Source organism: Peromyscus californicus, unplaced genomic scaffold (genome assembly GCF_007827085.1).
Source record: "Peromyscus californicus insignis strain IS unplaced genomic scaffold, ASM782708v3 Scaffold_14__1_contigs__length_90479793_seg_2, whole genome shotgun sequence".
Classification (NCBI taxonomy): Eukaryota; Metazoa; Chordata; class Mammalia; order Rodentia; family Cricetidae; genus Peromyscus; species Peromyscus californicus.
This window is the reverse complement of record NW_026294436.1, coordinates 71,819,431-71,843,123: the sequence shown is the minus strand read 5'-3', so window position 1 is coordinate 71,843,123 and position 23,693 is coordinate 71,819,431. Positions and strand designations below refer to the sequence as shown.

The 23,693-nt window shown below is 41.1% G+C and overlaps 1 protein-coding gene across 1 annotated transcript in view; it reads left to right on the top strand.

The window, feature by feature from the left end:
* Spata17 (spermatogenesis associated 17) overlaps window positions 1-19,591 on the top strand; it is a 174,574-nt gene extending 154,983 nt beyond the window's left edge. The window contains 2 exon segments of the mRNA XM_052737958.1: window positions 15,468-15,550; window positions 19,193-19,591. Coding sequence (XP_052593918.1) covers window positions 15,468-15,548 — 81 coding nt within the window. The 3' untranslated portion in view covers window positions 15,549-15,550; window positions 19,193-19,591.
* The last annotated feature ends 4,102 nt before the right edge of the window (window positions 19,592-23,693 follow it).

Here is a 23,693-nt window from a genome sequence, read left to right as displayed (position 1 = left end):
GAAAAAATAAGACAGAGAAGTAGACAGGTTCCATGTCAACAGACAAATTGCTTCATTGGAACAGTGAGGGGCCCCAACCTTAGTGTGGGATGAAGGTTGAGTGCATTTAGCAGGGCTAGAGGATAGGTATGTGTACACACACATATGCACGCACGCACGCATATCGTGGGTAGCTACAAGGAAGTTATAGCTGATTTGTGTGTGTGTGTGTGTGTGTGTGTGTGTGTGTGTGTGTGTGTGTGTGTGTGTGGTTTAACTGGGAGCAAGGTGGATCATTTTTCATACCCAAACATAGTGTTTCATGTGACCCTCAGTATATGTTTGAAACTTTGGATAGTACTGAACCTTATATATCAAATGGTTTTCTTCATACATACAAAGAAGAGTTCAAGTGACCCCTCTTAAAGTCTGATAACTACAGCTACTGAAAAACTGACAAGCAACAGGTAGCAGGAGATGGGGTACACAAATGTGTTGGCATGCATGTGTTGCTAGGAGCGCACAGAATGTGAAACTCAAAGGAAGGCCAGATGCTTGACACAAGTGTTATTTTAGAGGCTAAGGAGGAGTTTGGAATGTAGACAACTTCAGAGCCATAGTGAGCGGTTGTTTGAGGAGTATGAAAGGGACAAAGCCTGGTGGGATGTTTGATTTTTACTCTCTTCCTCTGTGGTATGGTTTTAATTTTCCTTCGCTTCACAGAAGACCAGGGGAAACTGTCCTCTTCTTTGGCAAACTGTCTTTCGGTATGAGATCAGCGAACTTGAGAGAAGTCTCTCCTATCCGAGCCCAGCACTTGCCGTGCCCAAGTGCCCTGAGTTTGAGTTCAAAGTGACATATTTAGGGAATTATTTCTGTAAAGCTTGATTTAAAAATCAGAGATAACAGATGTCTCTATAGTAAAGAGCACTTGCTGCTCTTGCAGAGAATCCAGGTTCAGTTCTCGGCACTTCATTGGCAGGTCACAACTGCCTTTAACTCCAGGTCTACAGGATCAAACCCCTCTTCTGGTCTCTATAGGCACCAGCACAAATGTGGTGCCCATACATACATGCAGACACACATATACACGTTAAAAAATTAGACACCGTTAAGAGATTGACAGCTAGCAATGCTAACATAGAACCATTATCGCAATATATGAAAATAAATTTATTTAAAACATTAGGTCAGTGGTTCTCAACCTGTGGGTCATTACCCCTTTGGGGTAGAATGACCCTTTCACAGGAGTTGCATATCAGATATCCTGCATATCATATTTACATTATGATTCATAATAGTAGCAAAATTACAGTTATGAAGTAGCAATGAAATAATTTTGTGGTTGGGGGTCATTACAGCATGAGTAACTGTATTACAGGGTTACAGCATTAGGAAGGTTAAGAACTCCTGTATTAGATGCTTCTGGAATTTTTCATTTGTTTTTTTCAGACTATGGGTAACTGTAGATAACAAACTACCAAACAACCCAAGATAAGGGGGTACTACTCTGTGTGCCTTACCCTTGCCCGCTGGTGGCTGGGAGCCTCCCAAGTCCTACCTGCCCTCTGTCCTCTAGAGAACTGCCACCTTCTTGAAGCTGGGGCAAAGGAAGAGAAACTGTTTCTGTAGAGAGCACAGAGATGGAGCTAGGGAACTTGTGTTATATGTTCCTCACATACAGTTGCTAGGAAACCCTGTCCTTCACTTCTGCCTCCCAAAGAGGAAGACGAGGATGGGATGTTAGCTGTGTCCTCCATGTCTCTCTCTTCTTTACCTGAGGTTTGGTGCCACAACCCAGTTTTGCTGACCTTCAGTAGTAACTGGAGATCCCTACTGTCTTCTAGTTTCCAGATAGATGCAATTTATCAGATGTTGGTTAATACTCTGTATTTGAGAGTAGGCATTTCTGAGAGGATGGAACAGGACAAAAATTCACTGCTCTGCCAATGTTAAATTTAAAGTTAAATGTTAAAATTAAGCCTTCCATTGAATAATTTTAATACACAGTTTACACATTTTTACAGAAAGGCTTTTGAAATGATAATGTATAACATTATAACAAATGATAATTATAAATGAAAAAGTAGAAGACTTTATAGGCTTTTATCCCCATAAGCTTTCCTGTACAAGGACATTTGAATCTAGCCAATGAAGAATTATGGACAGAGGGCCTGGAACTGACTCAGGGAACATCCCATCTGATAGGTTAGATCAGACTTGAAGGGGAGTTGCTGTGACATAAAACAAGAAGTGTAGACGGCTGTGAGAAAGTATAAAGAAAGATTTACAATAGGCAAGGAATTTCAATTTGTATCTGGTGGCTTTTTTAGAGGAAGTACTAATTCTTGTATAAGACTTAATGTTTGGGTGGATCTGCATCTACTAAGGACATAATAACATTTACTGACTATAATTGAACCATTCAGCTTTTGTAGTTGGATGTGTTGCTTTCCACTTACCACTGATGGTAAATCCTTTTTCCTCAGAGATGCCTTGTCTCAGTAGCAATCAGTTCACTTATTCTCATCTTAGTTTTCCTGAGAGAAATTATCAGAAGCATTTCTATAGAGAACATTCACCATTAATGACAGTTATTGATATCCTATAATTATAAAAAAATTTGCAGTGGGAATTCCATTATATTAATGATGCATGTATATTATTAAGAATTATAAATATTGAGTAATAAAGCTTCAGGTTCACATGCTCCCAGATGTTATTTTGGGGTTACTAGACTGGCAATTTTTCAAAAACACAAGCAGTAATTAGAACTCTCTCCTGATCTCTTTCAGAAACAGTGCTTGATTTTAATTCTTTCATTTGAAAAAACTTGTAAGAAAGCACTGTCAGAACTATTGACATTTTTATAGCTTGACAAAAATTAAGCATAATTAAAATGAAATATTTGTTGCATAAATTAAACCACAATTAATATGTTTTCTGCCAGTGCTTGAAGGATAAGATTAAAACAGCATCGTTAGCAGGCTCCCCACTGTGAGACTAATTTCCTGATTTTTATGCCACACATTATCATCTGCGTCTCATAGCCTAGATTCAAATCAACAAGTGAAAAGAACTGTTTGATGAAGCCTGTGCGCAGAAGGAGATGAACTGCTTTTATGAAGCGAGGCAGGATTGCTTTTTCTCTTAAGAGTTGATGACTAGTTGATTCAAGGGTAAGATTTGCACTTTTAAAGCCATTAAAATACATAGAAAATTGCCCTTCCTTTTAGTTAGCTTTGCCTTTTAAATTAGCCATCGTATTGTTTCAGGGGTGTTTGCCTTTTTAGAAGGTAATTAGAAAATGTACAAGATACGTGCTATGCATAGGCCTGCCCTCCAGCTAACCAACAAATAATAATAAATCCCATCACCAAAACCTAGTCCTGAACAGTTTCCAGAAAAGTAGAAGAAAAATGTGTCCTCTTAGAGGAGGGCTACTTCTCCCATCTGTGTCCATAGCCACAGAAGGATGGCACTGTGAGTAACTTGCTCTACAAGCATGAGGACCCGAGGTCGGAGTCCCAGAACCTATGTTTCTGTTTTGTTTTGTTTGTTTTAAACCAAGCATGGCTGTGTCTGCTTGTAACCCCTGCAATGGGAAAGACAGACAGAGCCAGGGGATCACTGTGGCTTGCTGGTTGCCAGCATACTTGAAAACAGGGAGCTCCAGATTCAGGGACAGTTTGTCTCAAGGAAATAAGGTAGGCAGAGAGCAACACAAGGCTACTTCCTGTTGATGCCCTTCTACTGACGTCTCCCTCTGGCCTCTGTGTGTGTCTACAGGTAAATATACCTGCATACACATATATATTACACACACACACACACACACACACACACACACACACACACCCAAACAAATTCCCAGCTGCCCAGACAACATGTCAAGTATTCTATTTGAATTTCTTCCAAACTAATTTAATTTTGGTGTTAGACACTGTTTGACTCAGTGAAGGAAAGAGATAACCGTTATCAGCAGTCCTCTTCATTCCCCAATGTCTTTCTCAGGCAGTGCTGCTCAGGAGAATGAAAACACCATGAGGGTTGGAAATGATGGGGTGGCACTCATTCACCCCTGTTGCCCCCTCTTCCTGTGGATATGCTAGATGCTGGCAGCAGAAGGATTGGACTGTGACTGTCTAGGGAATGACATGAGTAGAACTCTGCTTGCAAGGCCAGGTACCCCAGCTCGCTGCCTGCTGTACAGAGGCAGTTAGTCTTGTGGCTGCACACTGACTAGTATTTTGCCTTGCAAATATCAAAGGCACACTAACAAGTTTCAGTTGAAATTTTTACCTCAAGAGATACCATCTTTGGGGTACCTTGATTTTGGTCACTTGATATGACACTACTACAGTGACACACTTGGTGTGTGGTTGTGCTCTTGAATGGCAGGGTTACTCCTTCCCATGTTCAGGGTTAGGCAGATGATACTTCAGGTGACCGCCTTGAGAGCTAATTGGAAGTCGCAGATGCTTTACCAAACCTGTCTGTCTGCTCCCATTTCTGCCTCGTATTTGCTTCTTATCTGTCTCTCCTTTCTAGAAATTTCCATTCCATGGAGACAGGAAATTTTGTCTGACTTAATCACTACTATATTCTGACTGCCAAGGATTATGCAGGCATGTGATTAATACGTTTTTTAAAGGTTATATGAATAAGTAAATGAATGTTTAAAATCAATCCTTTAACAGGAGCATAAAGAAATAAACTTAACAAACATGTTCATTTCTGAGGTCTGGTGTGAATCCAGGTTTGGCAAGTAGCGGAGAACATAGACACAGCTCATCAATGTTTCGCTTACCTATTAGCCTGTTTTTAGCTCAAATTGTCCTGACTTGAAAAATACTTCCTTTGAAACTAAATTTCAAGTTATAATCTACATAGATTATTCCCTGATCTGAAAATCCGAACTCTGGAACTCTGCTGAGAATTGCATGACATCACAAGTAGAAAGTTCCACAACATGAGACTTTATTTCATGCTCAGAATTAAAGCAGCTTATAAAATTACCTTCAGCTAAGTGTGTGCTGTGCATGTGAAATAGAAATGAGTTTCTGATTTGTATTTTTACCCGTCACCAAGATCTGTACTGAGTTACGTGTATATAATTATTCCAAAATTCCTTCCCACTGAAAAGAACCCCAAGCATTTTCAATCCACAACATTTTGGATAGGGAAATATCCTATATATGGCTATCACTTGTGAAGAATTAGTTACAGTCTATGTGCACATTTTAAATTATTAGTTTACCTTACTTGTTCATGTTTATTCATTGGTTGGTCTGGCATTCTTTTTACCAAAGGTGGCACAGCATCTGCCGTGTTCTGATAGAATCTACAAGTTCATGCACAATGAGTTTGTCATGAAAGAACTTGACCTGACTTAGAGTATACTCCTACCTCTCATTATCTGCAGTAGTCCTGTTCTCTAAGGTCATCATGAACACCAAATACTAAAACTATAGTTCTAAATACTCATGGGCACAGTCTGCTCTGATCTTCAGGTTCTATGAAGAAAAGATAAGCATGTAGAAATGAGCTTGAAGAAAATGGTGTGATATAATTTTTAAAAAGCAGAGAGGGAAACCCATAAGGATGATCTGTTCAGTGTTTTCTTAGCTTCTCTGTGTAACATTTATTTCTTTTGAGTAGAGGGTAGGACCCTTTCTGGCAATAGTCTTAGGATCTGACATTACTGGTAGACACGGTAGGTCAGAGAATTTCTCCATGGCCAGTGCTGCCACAGAAAGATGAGAGGAAGTCAGAATCATGTCTAGATTTTATTACTGGCATGGGTGGGGAGGATTTGATCTGTTATGGCCTGCTTTGGAAAATGGGGTTCTACTGCCTAAGGTGGACCAGAAAAGGTAAGAAGGCTCTTGCTTCTGAGCCCCTTTCCTTTGGTTCAAAGCACTCAGCCATCAAAGTGCTATACTTCAGGTCTTGTGTCCTGACCCTGCATATAAGGTGCAAGCATTGTAAGCATTGGATTCAGGAGGACAAGTGAGAAGTAGTAGATTCGCTGGTCAAGGGTCTGGATCATTGTTGCAGTTGTTTGTCCTATGAAGTCCTCATTGAAGGCATAATACCCTGATTGCTGACAAATGTAGATACTGTCTTCCTTGCAAAGTAGGGTCACACTTAAAAGGCCTACCTTTCTATTTCGTTGAGATCTATTTGTGTATAATTGCATATGCATAATGTATTCAGCACTATGATGGCACAGGAAGACAGACAAGACAGATAAAGGCCCTGGTCATGCAACTCTGACATATGAGTCTGATACTTCCTTCTTGCTAGTGTACCCAACCCTATTGATTAATAATATCTTACAAATACTTTAAGACTTAAGTTATCAGATCCGTGAAGGGATATAAGGCTGTGTCTGCTAGTTGGGATTCTAAAGGCTTCAGTCAGTGTGTGAGTTGGCACTGGGATTCTGATGATGTTTCTAGAGAGACAAGTTGAAAGACAGGCTTGAAGATATGCTACCCACAAAGGACTGCAGGGCCAAGCCCATGTGTGCATTTGTTCAGTCATGTCTTTGGCCAAGTATTTACCAAGCCCATTCTGTGCCCAGCAATTGTGTTAAATTAAATCCTGGGAATACAAGTATAAATGAAATGTCACCTGGCTTTTAGTGGGTACTGCCCTTGATGAGAACTTCCTTAGGGAGCCTTGTTAGACAGAAGCATTTGGTTTTTCTCCTACCAAGAAACACTTACTGAGGAATGTTATAATGTTGTATCTGTTGTTTTCCCCATTGTAGTTTGTTCTTGTGAAGCTATCCCGATATTAGCTCTGAAATTTTTTGCAGCATATTTTCCAGGAGATTAACCATGTGTAAGCCACATGTTCCCTTAAGTACCAGTTTCACACAGCATTCCTTTTATTTAGCTGGTGCCATTTTTGTACACACAGGTTGTGTTCCTGGAACCTCTTGCCATGATATCATTAGTTGTGCGATAAAAATTAATGAGCAGGATATGGACCTTCCTAACTACAGCATAGTATCTAGTTGAATGTCTTATTTTGTTTTATTTGCAATGAAATTAATATCTATACCTATATTTCTCTGCATTCATCTATTTCTGTATGTACATCTATTTCTTCTGATACATTGTTATATCTTATACCCCTTTTATTATTATTGTACCCCATTATACAATAGGTTTGTCAAACAAGAATCCCCATCACTTATCTGCTGATTCACATTCTGGCCTGCCAATGCCCCGGAGTGCATCTATAGCTAAGACCATACACATGATGGGGAGCTGACTATGAGAACTAGATCGACAGATGAGCTAAATGACAGTGAGATGGTGAAGCTGTGGAGAAAGATGCTTCAAAGCAGAGAAGCAACTCAAATGCATAATCCTACAGTTTAGATATGTCCTCACTGACCTAAGTCAATTATAAGTGACCCCTGGAAAAGCAACTATGTAAGACTATTTGTGGTGGTATTTTATTTGTGCTGAAATGTGGTATATTTTATTTGTATGTTAATAAATAAAGCTTGCCTGGAGATCAGGGGGAAAAGGCCAGCCATTTTAAGTAAACAAGAAGTCAGGCAGCACAAGCCCTTAATCCCTTAGCAGGCAGGATCTCTGTGTCCTGTAGAATGTCTGGCAGTTTCTTCTATGAAGCAGGAACCTGAAGGACCATCTTGCCTTGCAAAGTTTAGTGGTCACCTTCCTATGGATCCTGCATGTCCAGTCAATACAACATTTTGTCAAGCAGTCCAGGCAAGAACAGTTTCTTGCCCAAATGGCTATTTTTGCCAAGAAGATAAACTCCATATGAAGTGTCTTCAGCACCCATCTTTCTCACTGAAGTAAATGTTGGGTGCCAAACGTAGCTGATTTTCTAAATGGTTTTATTAAATAAAAAACACAGAACCAGAATTAAAACCTTAGAGAGATCAAGGAAATATGGAAAGCCACCAGCCAACCTTACCTCACTAACTCTGCAGCTTCCAAAAGGACACGACTTCCTGTCTACCCAGGCTTTATATGCCTTGCTTTTCTGCCTTCTCATTGGCTCTCTTAGCCCAGCTATCTCACTTCCTCTTCCTATATAGCTCTGTTACTTTCTGTCTGTCTGTACAGACGTCCAGGCCTCTATGGTTGGTACTGGGATTAAAGGCGTGTGTCACCACACTTGGCTCTGTTCCCTAGTGTGGCCTTGAACACGTAGAGATCCTGACTGCTAAGGGATAAGGGCGTGTGCTGCCTGACTTCTTGTTTACTTAAAATGGCTGGCCTTTTCCCCCTGATCTCCAGGCAAGCTTTATTTATTAACATACAAATAAAATATCACCACATTTCAGTACAAATAAACTATCACCACAACTATTCATCATAGTTACTCTTAAAAAATATGTGCACTTAAGAGTGTCTTTGAAAATAGCTGGCACTCACTAAGTACTTGCTGTATGCTGAACACTGGTTCCATTGTCTTTTGTTTGTTGAGACAATGTCTCTCTATTTGGCACATAGTGACATGGTACTTTCTATAGAGCCCAGACTGGCCTCAAATGTGTGATCCCTGCATCAGCCTCCAGGTTCTAGGAGGTGACAAGCATGGCAGAGATTCTTTGACTTATGTAAGATCACAGAGTTTTTAAGGAGTCCACTGGGCAGAGCTGCCTCTGAGTCTGTGGCTCCAGAAAGCCTTTGGGCAGACCTTGGAGTCACCTGCAATCTCTGGGCATTAGTAATATGCAGGGAATGTCTGGTTTTGTTTTGGTTCAGGTTGACAATGTGTTATCAGTTTATACATCTAAAAGTTGATCCTTTCAAAGCATATACAAGTGGTGTCATTGAAAGAAGGCATAATAAATCCTAGGTCTTGGGGACTTAGGAGAATAAAAGAATAGAACACTTAAAGCTGTTTTCTAGGAAGCTTGAAGTGAACAGAGAGGAGCGTCCTCAGCTACAGCAGCTGCTCAGTGTGTGCACTTTGGATAAAACTGTGGAGATGCTGTCATCTCAGAGCTTCCTCATGTGATAGGAGTGTGAGACAGCCTGGCTGACTGAGCACCTTTGCCAAAGGCGTCGTATGGCAGTTACTGAGACCATGGGTGTTATAAGGGGGAAGTTTGTTCACAAGGTGGCCACCTGTGAGGAGACTAGAAACCTGAGCCTCACATGCATCTCTGCAGGAGTGCAGAGCCTTGATGTTTAGATTTGTGGGCACAGCCACAATGCCAGCATTTGTCAAGCACACAGCAGCATCCAGAGTTTGAGAACAGGCTGGGTAGCAGAGTTCTAGACAAACAAGGATACATGGGAAGCCACCACACCAGGAAGGAAGAGAGGAAGAAGAGGAGAGGGGTGCACTGGAGTCTGGGGAGATCACTGGTGGTCTTCATGTGTGTACTCAGATCTTCCTAGCTCTTCTTCATACATGGTCAGCAAATGGAGTTAGTGTGACCTGCTGAGACTGAAGCTCTGGGCCCTCAGGTTAGCGTCACTCACCGACACCTGTGCATGGCCAGATGACAACCTGCAGACTTCTCAAAAAGCATCCTTGGAGTCCCTGTAATGTAAAGTGGGCCACCACTATTATCATGATGTACACATCAGCACTGTCACCTACACCAAAACCAAAATTCATCATAAATTTCTCAGCCATGTGGCCTCTAAAATTAATGGTTTTTAAAGTCAAGTAAAGCAAGTAACTCAGATCACTCTCAGAAGGTTGGTTTAGGCTGAGTTTGTAGGAAGCATATCAGGTACTCTTTGAAGCTGCCCCATCAGCTCCCACTCAGGGAGCAGAAGGAGTCCTGAAGGCTGGCTGGCAAGAGAATTTAGAGTTTCATTCAGGAAATAATTTTCACTAAAATAGCATTTAACATTCAGTCAAAATTCCTTATCATCTACCTTTTTTTTTTAGTTCTAAGAGAAAAATATCTGCGATGTTTTAAAGCCAAATATATTAAAATCGTTTAAGCTGATCAGTATGTAGCTAACTTTTGATTTTTCACTGTACGTCGGAGCTATGTCCCTGGTGCAGCAGCGTGTTCCCCTGATGAGCATGGACATGGGTTGGCTGTGTGCTCAGCTGTGTCTGCCTGCTGAAAAGCCTTAAATAACTAGATAAACATACAGCTGCTGACCTAAGGTTCCTACACTTTGGGGTGAGTGGCCCAGGAAATTCACTCTTTGTCATTTTGACTTGGGTTTGAAAATGAACCTGGGCTGCTTTCCAACTCAAAGAGCCATTCAGTTCCAAAGACTCCTAAATTGTCCCAAGGAGCTCATTGTGGCAGCAGATGATTTGTGTTTGGCTGGGCATCCTAATAGCAAAAGCTGTCTGCCCTGGCAAGCAGCAGCCATGGCAGGATGTAGAATCACCCTCCCCAGTGTTTTTCGTGATGAGGTTGTTTTTCTGAAAAGCAATCCCCCACCCCCTGTTTAGCCTGACCCCACAAGAGCATTGTGCAAGTGGTTTTCTTGAGCTCGCAAATAAATAGTGTCTGATAGCAGGGTGACTGTTTTATTGCATCAGGAACAACTTGTGTGGAACTTAGAGTCAGTACCAGAGGTTTCCTGAGACCAAAGCTGTACTTCTGCTACAAAGCTAGCAATCAGTTACCAGTAAGGCTGTGAGAGACTGGAAAATTCAAAATAAAAGAAAGGCAGGAAAGGGTTTCTGGAAGATTTTTCTTCTGTAGGACCCAGTGGGCCAATCTATGTTCATCCACATGACTATAAATGTCTATTGTCTGGCCCTAGGCAGGACTAAGTCCTGGTACCAGTGGTGGAACAGAACGCAGTCCACTATGCACGCAGGCCCACTTGCTACCTGACTGCACAGAGAAGGGGAGATTCACAACTCGGAGAAGTCCAAAATTAAGAACACAAGAGCATCACAGGACTTAAGGAAGAAAAGCCCAGAACCTCTGAGTATAGTCATTGCCAATCTTATCTGTACATGTAAACACATGTGCATATGTATGTTCATGGGAGGTATGATCAAAGTCCTGTTTCATCACATTGCTCTAAACTTGGCAGAGCATCACTGAGATTTACTTCATCAGACTTTTGAAAGAGGATAAGTAGACCATGAGCAGGATCTGATCACTGATGGACTGAGAGGAGAAAACACGGGTGCTGAGCACCTTCCTTTCTCCTGTTCATCTCCAGAATGAAGATGCAGGGTAGACAACCCCATTCCTCAGTTAACGAGGCACATTGTGGTCCATTTTTAAATAGATACAGGCTCGTCTGGACTGTCTGCTCATCCTAGTGTGAGTTTTGGCAGAGTGTCTTTCAGGGCACTGGGTGATTTTACCTGTTACTCAATTTCCAGTTTTAGGCTTCTCATCATATTCCTTGATCATCCTCTCAGGATCTGAGGTCTGTCTTTCCTTCCGGCATTAGTTTTTTGTGTATTCTCTCTCTTTTGTTTTCTTGCTCAGCCTGGTTATCAGTTGCCCAATTTTATTGATGTTTTCAAGGAAGTGGATGATTTTTTTTTAATTTTTCTCTTTCCTTTCTCATGCTATTTCATGAGCATATGTGTATTTATGTGTTATGTGCGCATGTGTATGTTTACATGTGTGGGTATATGTGTGTGCATGTGCATATATACATATGTGCACATGCTTGTGGAGGCCTGACGTTGACATAGGGCATCGTCCTCATTGCTTTTCACTTTGTTTAGTGAAGCAGGTGATATTGGAGACTATCAGGGGGCACTTATGTGCAATGGAGGCTTTCTTGCCTCTGGAGACCATGATTTAAGAAGCTACAGTACAGAATCATCAACAGCCCCCAAAGTCACCATCAGCCAGCGGCTTCCAGTTCCTATGTCTTGCAAACATACATGAATGAATGAATGAATGAATGAATCTCACAGACAATGGAGGAGTGAGTTTAGCTGTGGGTGAGAGCCCAAGGGGAGGAAGCAAGCAGAGCTGCAGGAGCAGGTTCCAAACAAGGCCGACCATGTGTCCTGACTGAGGGTTTGTAAAGCTTGTTGGGCTGCAGCATGGGCCAAGCTGGTCAGTCCAGTTGTCCTACCCATGAGGTGTCCGTGCATCTCTTCATCCCTGTGTTTGCACAGGAGTTTCAGGCACACCTTCCAGGGCCAATGAAGCATCTGGTCATTCCTCACAACTGTGTTCACTAGAGTTGTTACATAAAAGGAGAACAAGCGGCAACAGCCAGAACACAAACCAGGGCCCCAAGCGGTTTTAGTATTTCTGGCCTCACAACAAGACAGAACTGCAGGTAGAAACAAGAACGTTTCCAGGTTCTGGACTGGGCAGAGCTGGTTCCAAGGACCAGAAACAGAACTCCCCATTTTCAAGGTCCCCACATCAGAACTGCCTGCCGTGTTTCTGTCTCCTGTTCTTATCACAGGATCTGTCACTGAAGAACCTGGGGCTCCCCAGTTACAGCTAGTCTTCACCCAGGGCTCCCCTGTCTTTACCTCCAGAGTGCAGGGATTATGTGATGTTAGGGGTCCAGATTCTGGCCTGCATGTTGAGGAGCAAGAAGTCGACCTGCTGAGCTGGTGCCCTAACCCTGTTCTCTACTTCTGATTTCCTGATTTCTACTCAGATTATCTTCCTTTGCTTGGTTGTGAGTGCTCTTCCTAATTTCCTCAAGCAGTTCAGGTCACTGGTCGAAGGCCTTGTCCTCTACTTCTATTCTGTCCTTGCTGCTCTTGTTCCCATGCACTGTTGTTGGGCCTTCCATCATCATAAGCTTATTTCCATTTTTCATTAGGTTTGTTTTGTCTCCTGAGATGTCTTTGACTTGTGTCCTTTTCAGAAGTACACTGTCTAAGTTGCAAATATTTGGAGGTTTCCATGTATCTAGCATTGATTTCCAGTGTAAATCTGCTCTGTTCTGAAGCAGTACTTGTGTGGTTGATTTTAAATTTGTTAAAGTGTTTTATGGTCCAGTATGTAGTATATCTTGGCATTTCTATATAAATCTGAGGAGAGTGTGTGCACCCTGCTGCTAGGGGATAAAAAGTCTATAGATGTCAATTACATCCAGTTGATTGACAGTGCTGTTCAGTTCAATTACACCCTTGTTGATTTTCTACCTGCTGGATCTGTCAGTCACTGATAAAGGGGCACAGAATTTACCAAATACAATAGTGACTCCATCCACTTCTCCTTACCAGTTCTATGAGTTTTTGCCTCATGTATTTTGACCCTCTGACTCTAGGCACATGTACGTTAATGATTGACAGTTCTTCTTGGAGACTTGACCCCTTTATCATTCTTTAATGGCTCTCATTATCCCTGATCATTTTTCTTATTCTGAAATCTGCTTTATCCAAAATTAATATAGCTATTTCAGCTCTATTTTGGCTAATGTGAATGTGGTGTTCCTTCCTCTGACTCTTTATATTCACTATTTGTGTTTAATATTTGAAGCAAGTTTTTAAACTATATTATTCAGGATTCCATTGTCTCTTATGGGGCATTTAGACCATGCCCATCTAAAATGATTATTAATGCGTTTGGATCACTCTCTACCACCGTGGTAACTTTTTTCTTCACTACACTTGCCCTTTATTTAGTTTTAGTTTGTTTTTCCCCTTTATTTGGCATGTCTGCTGTTAATTAGCACTCAGCTGCAGTACCCAAACTATTTTCTTACAGTTGCTCCAGAGTGTGGAGTACATATTTACAGCAAATGAATCTACTTCCAAATACCACTTCATTGCTTACAGTTAAAATATTTTAACAGATTTCCCTAGTTTCTCTCTCCAGACCCTTACATGTCACATTGACATCATTTGCTTCCCCCATCCATAGCTGTAGTCACCAATCACATCACTGTTACTATGACTTCATAACCAAGACTATTATCTGATAGATTAAGGATAAGAAAAACTAATGATTTCATTTTCCCTTTATACCTAAAGCTACATTTCTGACCTCTTTCACATTTCTTTCCTCTTTAGCATTTCATGTGGGATGGGTCTATTTGTTTTGAAGGTGAAATAAAATATTGCTATATACACTTACAAAATTGAAGCTATTCACATTTCTTGGTTATAGTGTTCATTGAGTTGCCAACATAAAAATCACTATCGTGTCACACAGACAAAAGAGCTTTATAGATTCAAGGTGAATGGCTGTATGCATTACTAGCTGTTGGTAAACATGTCTGACATGTCAGTGGGAGTATTGCAAACAGTAGGCTGGAGTTGGATTACCACCATGACACATCTGGAACAGAAAAAAGCATGACTATAGGTGCTGAGTCCCACAGGGAAATCCAACTCCATTGTACACAGTCCATCCAATCTGTGCTACCAAAGAAGTATTTTCTTCAGATTCACGCATTTGTTGTTGTTTCTGAGTTTCTATTGCACACATTCTCTCTGCACTCAAGAGCAGCGCCAGTAACCACCTTCATGTTGCACAGGCAAGACAAACACAGAATGACCAGTGTAGAAGTTTTCCTGAGTTTAGTCATCAACACAGATATTTAGGGTTAGGAGTCTCTGTGTCAAGGCAGAGTCATATTGATCTCTGGTGACACACTGCAGATATCTAGTGACATACCAGCATACCACGGGTTCTTCTGAAGCTTCCCCTTGTGGACTTGTGAAGTGTGGCCCCTCTTGGGAGCCAGGTCAAGGATGGAACCCCTCTCCTAGGCTTTCCTCGGCCAGAAAGTTTGGGCCAAAATTTTCTCCAATAATAGACTCTTAAGAAACTAAACCTCTACATAGTCTGATCATTTTTTTACAGTATTCAGGGTTGGTTTAGGAGCTATCTCTTTAGCAGCTTTACTTGTTTAGCCTACATGCTGTGGAAGCATCCATTTCTTAATCAAATGCTGTTAGTCTGACTACTAGCAAAAAACTACTTCTCCACCTGCCTTCTAAAGAACAAGCCAAGTCTAATGCTTCTGCACTTGACCTCTGGTACAGTTATGTGGACACATCACATTCCTCTTTTCAGGGATTCAGTTAACAAACATTTACTTTGTCAAAAATTAAGTATAGAATCCCACCACCTAAAACCAAGGCAAAGGCAACCACGGTGCAAACTTCTTGAAAGCAGGTGGTTAAATCTCACCAACGTGAGCTCACTGCTCAGAGCTGCCTGTGTGTGCCACCCACAGACATTAAAAAGTGTGTTTGCAAGCCATGGTGCTGCATGCCTGCTGGCCCAGAACTCAGGAGGCAAGCACAGAAAGACTAACACAAGTGTGAGGGCAGCCTGGCCTGTGATGATTTCCAGGACTGTCGGGGCTGCAGTGAGACTTTGTCTCAAAAAACAAAGCAAGCAAACAAAAAAACTAGTGTGAATTTAAAGAAAGCTTTCAACTGATAAAAAATCTTAGCAGCTAATTGTGTGTGAGGGTGTGATGGGGAACATGAGTGCAGTTGTTAAAAATCTACCTTACAGTTCAAGTTAATCTGAGTGATAATGTGATAATGGTAACAGTATGAACCAGTGGGGTCTCTGTGGTAATCTAATCTCTTTCCTATAGGATTTTCAGACTGTTCTACCATCATTTGACCTCTTCTCAAAGTATGGAAAATTATATTCAAAAGCTGGACAAATTGTATAAAGGTATGCATTTTTTGCTGAGTGCTTAAAAATATATACTAAATAAACAATCAAATGGAGACCGACGTGTCAGGTACTTTAAAATGATATAATCATATTTATGTAAGATAAAATTCTAAATTCTCTTCATTCTAATCTGATGGTTTTCAACACTTGATTTTATTTCAAAATATCTTGTCTAAAATGGACTAAAAATACATAAACAGAACTAACAGAAGTTGGATATCTTCTAATTAAATGACATAGTAAAGATTTACACAGTGCCTGAAAATATACAAGTGGTATGCAAAAAGCTAAACTGTTTCTCAGTACTATATTAATACAATATACTTAAAGTTTCTTTACTTATTTAATATGTTCTTTATTTGAAGAACCAGATGCCTCAGGGGATACGAAAGAGTCTAGGGTCTCTGACAATTATCAAAATAGGATAGACAGGAAAGAAAAACCACTGAAATTCAAGAGCCAAATGAGCTTTCAATGATCTTATATTTATCACTAAGGTGTTTTCAAATAAAGAAATTATTGCAGTCAAGCTAAGATCATAGACTGTATTGTGATAAGCTCTTCTTCTTCTTCTTCTTCTTCTTCTTCTTCTTCTTCTTCTTCTTCTTCTTCTTCTTCTTTTCTTCTTCTTCTTCTTTTCTTCTTCTTCTTCTTCTCCTTCTCCTCCTCCTCCTCCTCCTCCTCCTTCTTCTTCTTCTTCTTTTTCCGAGATACAGTTTCTCTGTGAAGCCTTGGCTGTCCTGGGACTCACTCTGTAGAACAGGCTGGTCTCAAACTCACAGAGACCCACCTGCCTCTGTCTCCTAAGTGCTGGGATTAAAGGTGTGTGTCACCACTGACCAGCTTTGGTAGTAAGCTTTTGCACAACTTAAGCAGGTATGAGATGAAATACAGTTGGAGGAAAAGGTCAAGGATAAGAAATGAGTGTGAGAATTGCCCAGAGTCCTCCCAGCTAACAGCTGAGGGAACATACTGTTCTTTGGGGAAGAGCATAGCATACATAAAGCCTTCCCTACATTTGGTGTTCATATTTCCTCTATCACATATCTCTCTGAAGACTTTTATTTGGTTGTTAATATGTTAAAGACAGATACCAATACTCACCTCTTAACTGTTCCAAAAGAATATATGGGAAGAAATGGAAAATATTCTGAATTAGTAGAAAAATGTATATATGTATCACCAAATAGGAACACTGTGTCAAAAGTTTAAAGTATCATTGCCATTGAATATTAATGTATCTGTGAGCCATAATATGTTGCATAGTATGTGCAACTTTTAATTCAAAGATTTATCAATCCTATATATAATGATTTTATAAAGGAATATTTCTTCTGTGACACTGTTTCTGGGAGACATGAGCAGTCATCTATTCATGCCAGATAAGGAACTGATCTTTAAAAAGGGATCACACCACCAAAGTCCAACTTGGTGATCCAGTGAGTTTATTGGATTATTTATAAGTACTAATAAGGAGTTACTTACAGAAGTGTAGTAACTTCAAAGGCACCTGCATTGCAGAGAGCCCACCCCAACCTGACAGCTCATGAAAGATGCAGTCCTGGAGCCCTCTGCATGACTTGTAGGAAGCCCAGTGGGACAGAGAGTCTACTCTCCTCAGCAGTTCTTACCTACATAACCTTGGGTAGGGAGGGCCCTTGTGAATCTGCTTGGTTTCAGGTACTTTCTGACACTTGTGAGTTGTTTTCACCTTGAGTCTTAAGGAGCCTCCTTTAGAACGTCCTGAGTCTCAAGAAGCTTCCCTCTGGGATGAAAAGTTTTAATTCAGAGGAAATTACTAAATGAAAATATTGGAACCAACTTAAATGTTCATTAATATATAGTAACTTCAGTGAGAGCACATATGGTATAATTCTATGCTGATATAAAAAGTGTTAACAAATCTTTACCTACTAATTTGACCAAGCACCTACCTTATATTTCTAAGGAGGCCATGTTAGAAGCCACTGTGCAATTTGATTACATAACAATTTATGTGTGTACATGTGTACGTACATACCTGCATATCTATTGAACTACATTTCTATATACTCATTTTTATGTTAAATATGTGAATATACATTTATATATTGCAGAAATGATAATGATGGCTATGTCTGTCTGGTAGGATTTTCATTAACTTAATTTTTCCCAGATTCTGCTTTATATTTCAACTTATTTTTTGTTTGTTTGTTTGTTTTGGTTTTTGAGACAGGGTTTCACTGTGTAGTCCTGACTGTCCTGGATCTCGCTCTGTAGACCAGGCTGGCCTTGAACTCACAGAGATCTGCCTGCCTCTGCCTCCCAAGTGCTAGGATTAGAGGTGTACACAACCACTGCCTGGCTCAACTTATTTTTAAATTTTTACTTAATCAGACCAAGGCAGTATTAAACCAAATTATCCAGTAAGACCTAATAGTTCTCCTCTACAATTACAAACAGGAGGCCATTACAATTCTACTTAATCATGGTAACTTAAGATACAGTTATTTTATCTGAAGATAAAATACTTGCTAAATTATTTATGGTGAAAGATAAGAGCAAGAGTAACAAATGTTTGACATTTTTTCTAATTAAAAAGCCTGGGCAATGCAAAGATGACACAAATGTGTGGCAGAATTTAAAGAAATGGTCGATGACTCCTCTTAGTGTTCTAAGTATTTTGTGAATTAGCAATATTATTAATTTCTTTCATTTATCTTTGTAACTGGTCACCTAAATCAGAATATGCTGGGCCCTGTTGGTGTTGTGCTGTCTTTTCAGCCCCATCCACCCCCGAGACAGGAAGTCTCTAATGAGTAGAGTGGAAAGACATTGTCACAAAAAGCTGAGGTCATTGTATTTATGAATGAGGCCCCATGCGGCATGTGTGGGAGTTTTCCTGCATTATGTTTTGATGAATATCCCCAGTCTTCTTTGGAATGGGCTTTGGTCCAACCTGTCTTCCTGCTAAAATGTGGTTCCATTTGGAAGTCAAATGAGACGAGTTTTAATTAAATGATTGGTTAGACAGGAAAAGCAATGTATATTATTTCTCCTCCAGTATATGAATGACTCAAAAATTGAAAATGAAAAATAAGTATAGTTGACACCTGGGTTAGGAAAAGGAAAAATGGAAACTTCCATTGTCTTTGTACAGAGGAAACAATAATCTAGCAACTGGGTAAGGAAAATGAGTTGTATAAGGGAAGAATGATAAGCAGGCATTTAAGCTACACATTTGCCTGCTAGGGGTTAAAATTTTAAGCCACTGAAAAAATTACAAAGCAAATTCGTAATTTTCAATTTAGACAGAGTGAGCTGGCAGAGAGCAAAGTGAAGACACTTCTGTATCACTCTCTGGGAAACTGTCTTCATACTGAAGGTTCTGTTTGTCACTCAGCCACCAGCTCAGGGGAGGGGTTTCCTGTGTCGTTCAGTCACTGAGGCAGCTTGTTAGATATGGCATGTACTCATGACACCTGTCTGCAGGATTGCTAACCCGGATGTGCTGTCAGAGGCATCAGAGGGCAGGGCGAGTAAGTGAGAGTGTCCGAGAGCTAAGCAGGGTCCTGGCTTCCTAGACAGCGCCTGGGCTAAAGCTAAGAGCGCTTGGTGGAGCGTGAGAACTGGTTTTAACATGGTGCTCTTTCCTCTCAGTGTGCTGCTGGGTTTTAGAGAACGGAAGAGGATGTCATGTGGAAACGCAGTGAAGACGAAGTGAGCACAAACAGAAGATGACCATGCCCAGAGGTCCAGACTCTACCTGCGTGGCTGATGAACAACCTTGATCTCAGTCCTCCACCTCTGTGTGCTCTCATGAGCGACCCCTCCCTCCCTCCCCCTCTCCCCCTCCTCTCTCCCTCCTCCCCCAACTCCGGTTCTTTCTCTTGCTCTCACTTTCTCATGTGTCAGAAGAAGAGCTTAAAACCATTTCTGGTTCATTATAAGACTTTCTAGTTTGAAAGGAAAATACAAAGGAGGCTCTTATAAGAACTAATCAGATTTACTAATACGCCAGACTCACTATGATCAATAAACTATGACATTCATTTTACAGCTTGTGTGTATTGTGTGGGGGAGGTGACATGTATGTGTCATGTGTGGTATTTATGTGGGTGAAGGGGGTATATGGGAGTATGTGGTGTGAGCAGTGGGTGTGTGGAGGTGTTTCAGATTTCCTCATTTATCTTTTGAGACAAACACCTTTGAGAATACCTGTAACAACTATAGCCTTTCTACCCAAAGCATCATAAGTGGTCTATTGAAGTGACCATATTCTGACCCCCATCACTCTACTTACAAGCGATGAACAACTTTGGTCTCAGTCCCTTTGTTACTGGACAACAATTAAATATAGCTAACATGTGAGTAGGATGACACATGATTTGAAGTATGGATAGTAGGGAATTAGTTAGCATGAAAGTTCTTCCCTGGGAGAAATAATGACACATCCCAACTATGCCTCCATGTCTGTTGTTTGACACTATTCCTGAGAGACATGAACAAACCTCTTTCAGCCCAGGCAGGGAACCAACAAGAGATCAAAGGAAGGATACCATCGCAGTCCAGCCTGATGATACCATCACAATGCAGCTTGATGATACCATCGCAATCCAGCCTGACGATACCATCGCAATCCAGCTTGATGAGGCAGTGAGTTTTATTGAGGTTACTTATAGGAACAGAAATAGCTCAATGAAAGACAACTACATCCCCAAAACCCACCCCGGCAAGGGTGACAACTCATGAAGGCTGGAAACCTAGAGCCCACTGCACAACTTGCAGGCAGCTTTCAAGTTAAAGACTGTTTACAGGCAGCTCTGTTGGCCTGAACCCCTTCAGGGAACTCAGATTGTCTGGCAGTGTCTCTCAGCAATCCTTAACCTAATTTTTATAAGCTTCCAAAAGGGCGGCGACTAGTGCATCTGGTCAGTTTCAGAGACTTCCTGAAACTTTTGAGTTGTTTAGTTTCTGAGTCTTAATATCTCCTTGCATCAGAAGAAATTGCTACACAACAAATGTCCTTGAATACAACAGACACAGAGTAGTGGGTATGTGAGCCAGACTCAGGTGTTCTCAAATGAGAAAGGCCTGCTTAGAAGGGAGCAGTAACAAGGTCACCTGGTTTTGTGGCTCTGGCTGTTCCTGTATGACTCTGAGTTGTAGCTTGTTAAGAAGCCAGGCTCAGCTGGGCGGTGGTGGCGCACGCCTTTAATCCCAGCACTCGGGAGGCAGAGCCAGGCGGATCTCTGTGAGTTCGAGGCCAGCCTGGTCTCCAAAGTGAGTTCCAGGAAAGGCGCAAAGCTACACAGAGAAACCCTGTCTCGAAAAACCAAAAAAAAAAAAAAAAGAAGCCAGGCTCTAATAAAGTTCCTATTTGTTCCAAAAGGCTTGAGTTTTCCTAGGATGTTTATGTTAAATAAACAACTGAGGTTCCCATGTCCTTTGGTACCATCCCAATTGCATCTTCACAGTAAAATTTTATACTAGGGCTAGTGTGGTGGTTAATACTGATTGTCAACTTAGCAAGGTCTAGAATCACTTAGGAGACACTTTCTCTGCAAGCATGAGGACCTGAGGTCAGATTTCTAGCACCCATGTAAAAAAGCAGAGCATGGCTGTGCAAACATGTAAACTCAGTGTTGGGGGTTAGAAACGGGCCTATTTTGAGTATTTGCTGGTCTCTCAGCCTGGCTAAAATAGTGAACTTCATGTTCAGTGAGAGGTCCTATCTCAAGGGAATAAGGTAGAGAGTAAGAAAGGAAGATGCCCAATATCCTTCTCAGGCCTCTGCATGCTCACACATGGCCATGTGTGCAGGCTCACTCATGTGTATGTACCACACATATAAAACATACACTGCAATCACTTGACAATAGATAAATGATCTGCTGGTTTTTTTTTTTTTTTAAAGAATTGTTTGGGTGGGAGCTCCACCTCAACCCCTGGCACCCTGGCATCCCTATACCCAAAGAGTCTGGAATATTTGGAAGGAGTCTGGTGGAAAATCCACCTCAACTCCCCTCCCCTATCTTTTTCCTAAACCTGCCCCTTCAAAGCCCGCCAAACACAGCTCCTCCCCCAGAGAGGCTCAAGACAACTCCCAGAGGGTATATAAGCTGCATCCCAGAAAACAGACATGTACTTCTTCCCTCTCGAATCCCAGTCTCCTCTCTCTGGGGTGAGGAATCGCCCAGGAATGCTTTACCCATTAAACCTAGGCTTTTCCAATTTGGTCTGATTTGGTTTCTGCGTCAGCAGAGTGGCCTTCAGGGTGCAAAAAACTTATCAAGAATATCCTTTCATTATTTTTAAAATTGCAAACTATTGCATCATTAGTAAATTGATTATAATAAACTATTAATTTTTTCACATACTAATTTACTTAATGGCCTAAAATGCAGAAATATTTTGAAATATTTATACATAAAATGTTCCATTTTTATTTTTGTCAGTGTGGAAGCACAAACATATCCTAAGCAAAAAACATTTCCCTGAATAGTGATTTTGCTTAAAAACATTTCCTTTTACCAGTAGGTAGAGCACACTTTACAGACTTTGCATGAGTAAAGAAGGAAGCAAGGAGACCCAGAATGGAAGTCTTTGTCCAACTTCTTCCCACAGCTACTTGCTGAGACCCTTACCCATCCCTATAGGGAGCTCAGACAGGAAGGAAGAAGACACAAAGCCATTTGCTTCTATGTGTGCAGATAGGCCTTGACCAAAACCTCAGGAAACAACAAGTAAGAAACCTGAAGGTCCAAGTACACACACAGCAAACAGTTGGGTGTTTTTTTTTTTTTTTTTTCTTTTCTGCTCCTGTTACAGAGAAGTAAATTTTGTTAGAACAAATGTCAACCAGGAAAGAAACATAAGATGCAAGACCCTGTGCTTGACTATGTTAAAAAGACATCAGTGAGGCCAAGACACCAGAGAGGTGTGAGCCTCACCTGCTCCACCGCTCTTCCCCTGGAGGTATCTCTGGTTTTTAAACACTGAAGAAGCAAGGAACTAAAATCTAGGCAAATGATGACAGAGAGGAAGCCACCTTTGTACTCTCATGGCACTAGGGAGCTAGAGACGGAGTTCACAGGTGTGTGAGAGGTAGAATCAGTAATAAAATAGAGACTACAACAGAAAACCATCACCACTAAAATCAAATTCACTAATGCATGATGATCCCATGGATGCTGAGTCAAGACCACTGGACCCAAAATACACATCCAGACAATTGTTTCATCCATTTAGGGCTAAAACTACATGACTTACCCCAGTAGTTTGAGTTCTTCTTCTATTCACTCTTAGGGAGCACTGGAGTCTTCCTAGTCCATTTGCAATTCTCAATTCCTTCACCTAAGTTATAGATGTATTAATCATGAATTATGTACTGTCCTGAAAGGATATTTAACTTTATCAAGTACGGAAGGCAAGAATGCAAGGAGATAAGGCAAGTGCCATGTCCCTGGTAAGCATTCTCTCTGAAAATGCCAGTCTTCATCTTCCTCATCTGGTTCTGTGCACTAAAAAGGGGGTGACCAATGCATTTTGTCTTCTTTCTGAGAGAAGCTGGAATGAAATTCCCATCAGACAGTGACAGTTTACAGCTGTAAAACTCATACAGAAGACGTGCAGAGCTGCATTCTTCTCAAGGCTCCTCCTTTGGTCAACCATAACTGACTATTTCAAGTGCCAATGACACTATGCCTGCTGTCTTGGCAACATTTCTTGCCTAGCTTGCCTAACCTCAATTTTATCACCTAAAAATTTGAATAATAATTCTTTGAGGGCTATTAAAGGGTCAAAGTCACTTAGCGTGGCCCTTCTGATTCAACATTTTCTCAATAAATAATTGTTCACATTGTTTGGATTGCTAGAGTACTGTCTGGGGTTGACAGAAACAAACAGGGAGATGTCGTGACATAGACAGTGGTATCTTGAAACAAAGGCATGCACTGGTAGCTTCCCACACCCATATTTTCTTGTCACCGTTGTCTTTCTCTTGCTTACTAACTGCCTTCTTGACCTAACTTTCCTCCTCTATAGCTCTACCCAAAGTCAACACCACTTGTTTAGAATGATTGTGAGCACTGAGCAGCTGGACAGCCACACCTACCATCCTGCATTTCGTCTAGATTTACTCTTTCCTCACTGTCCTCAC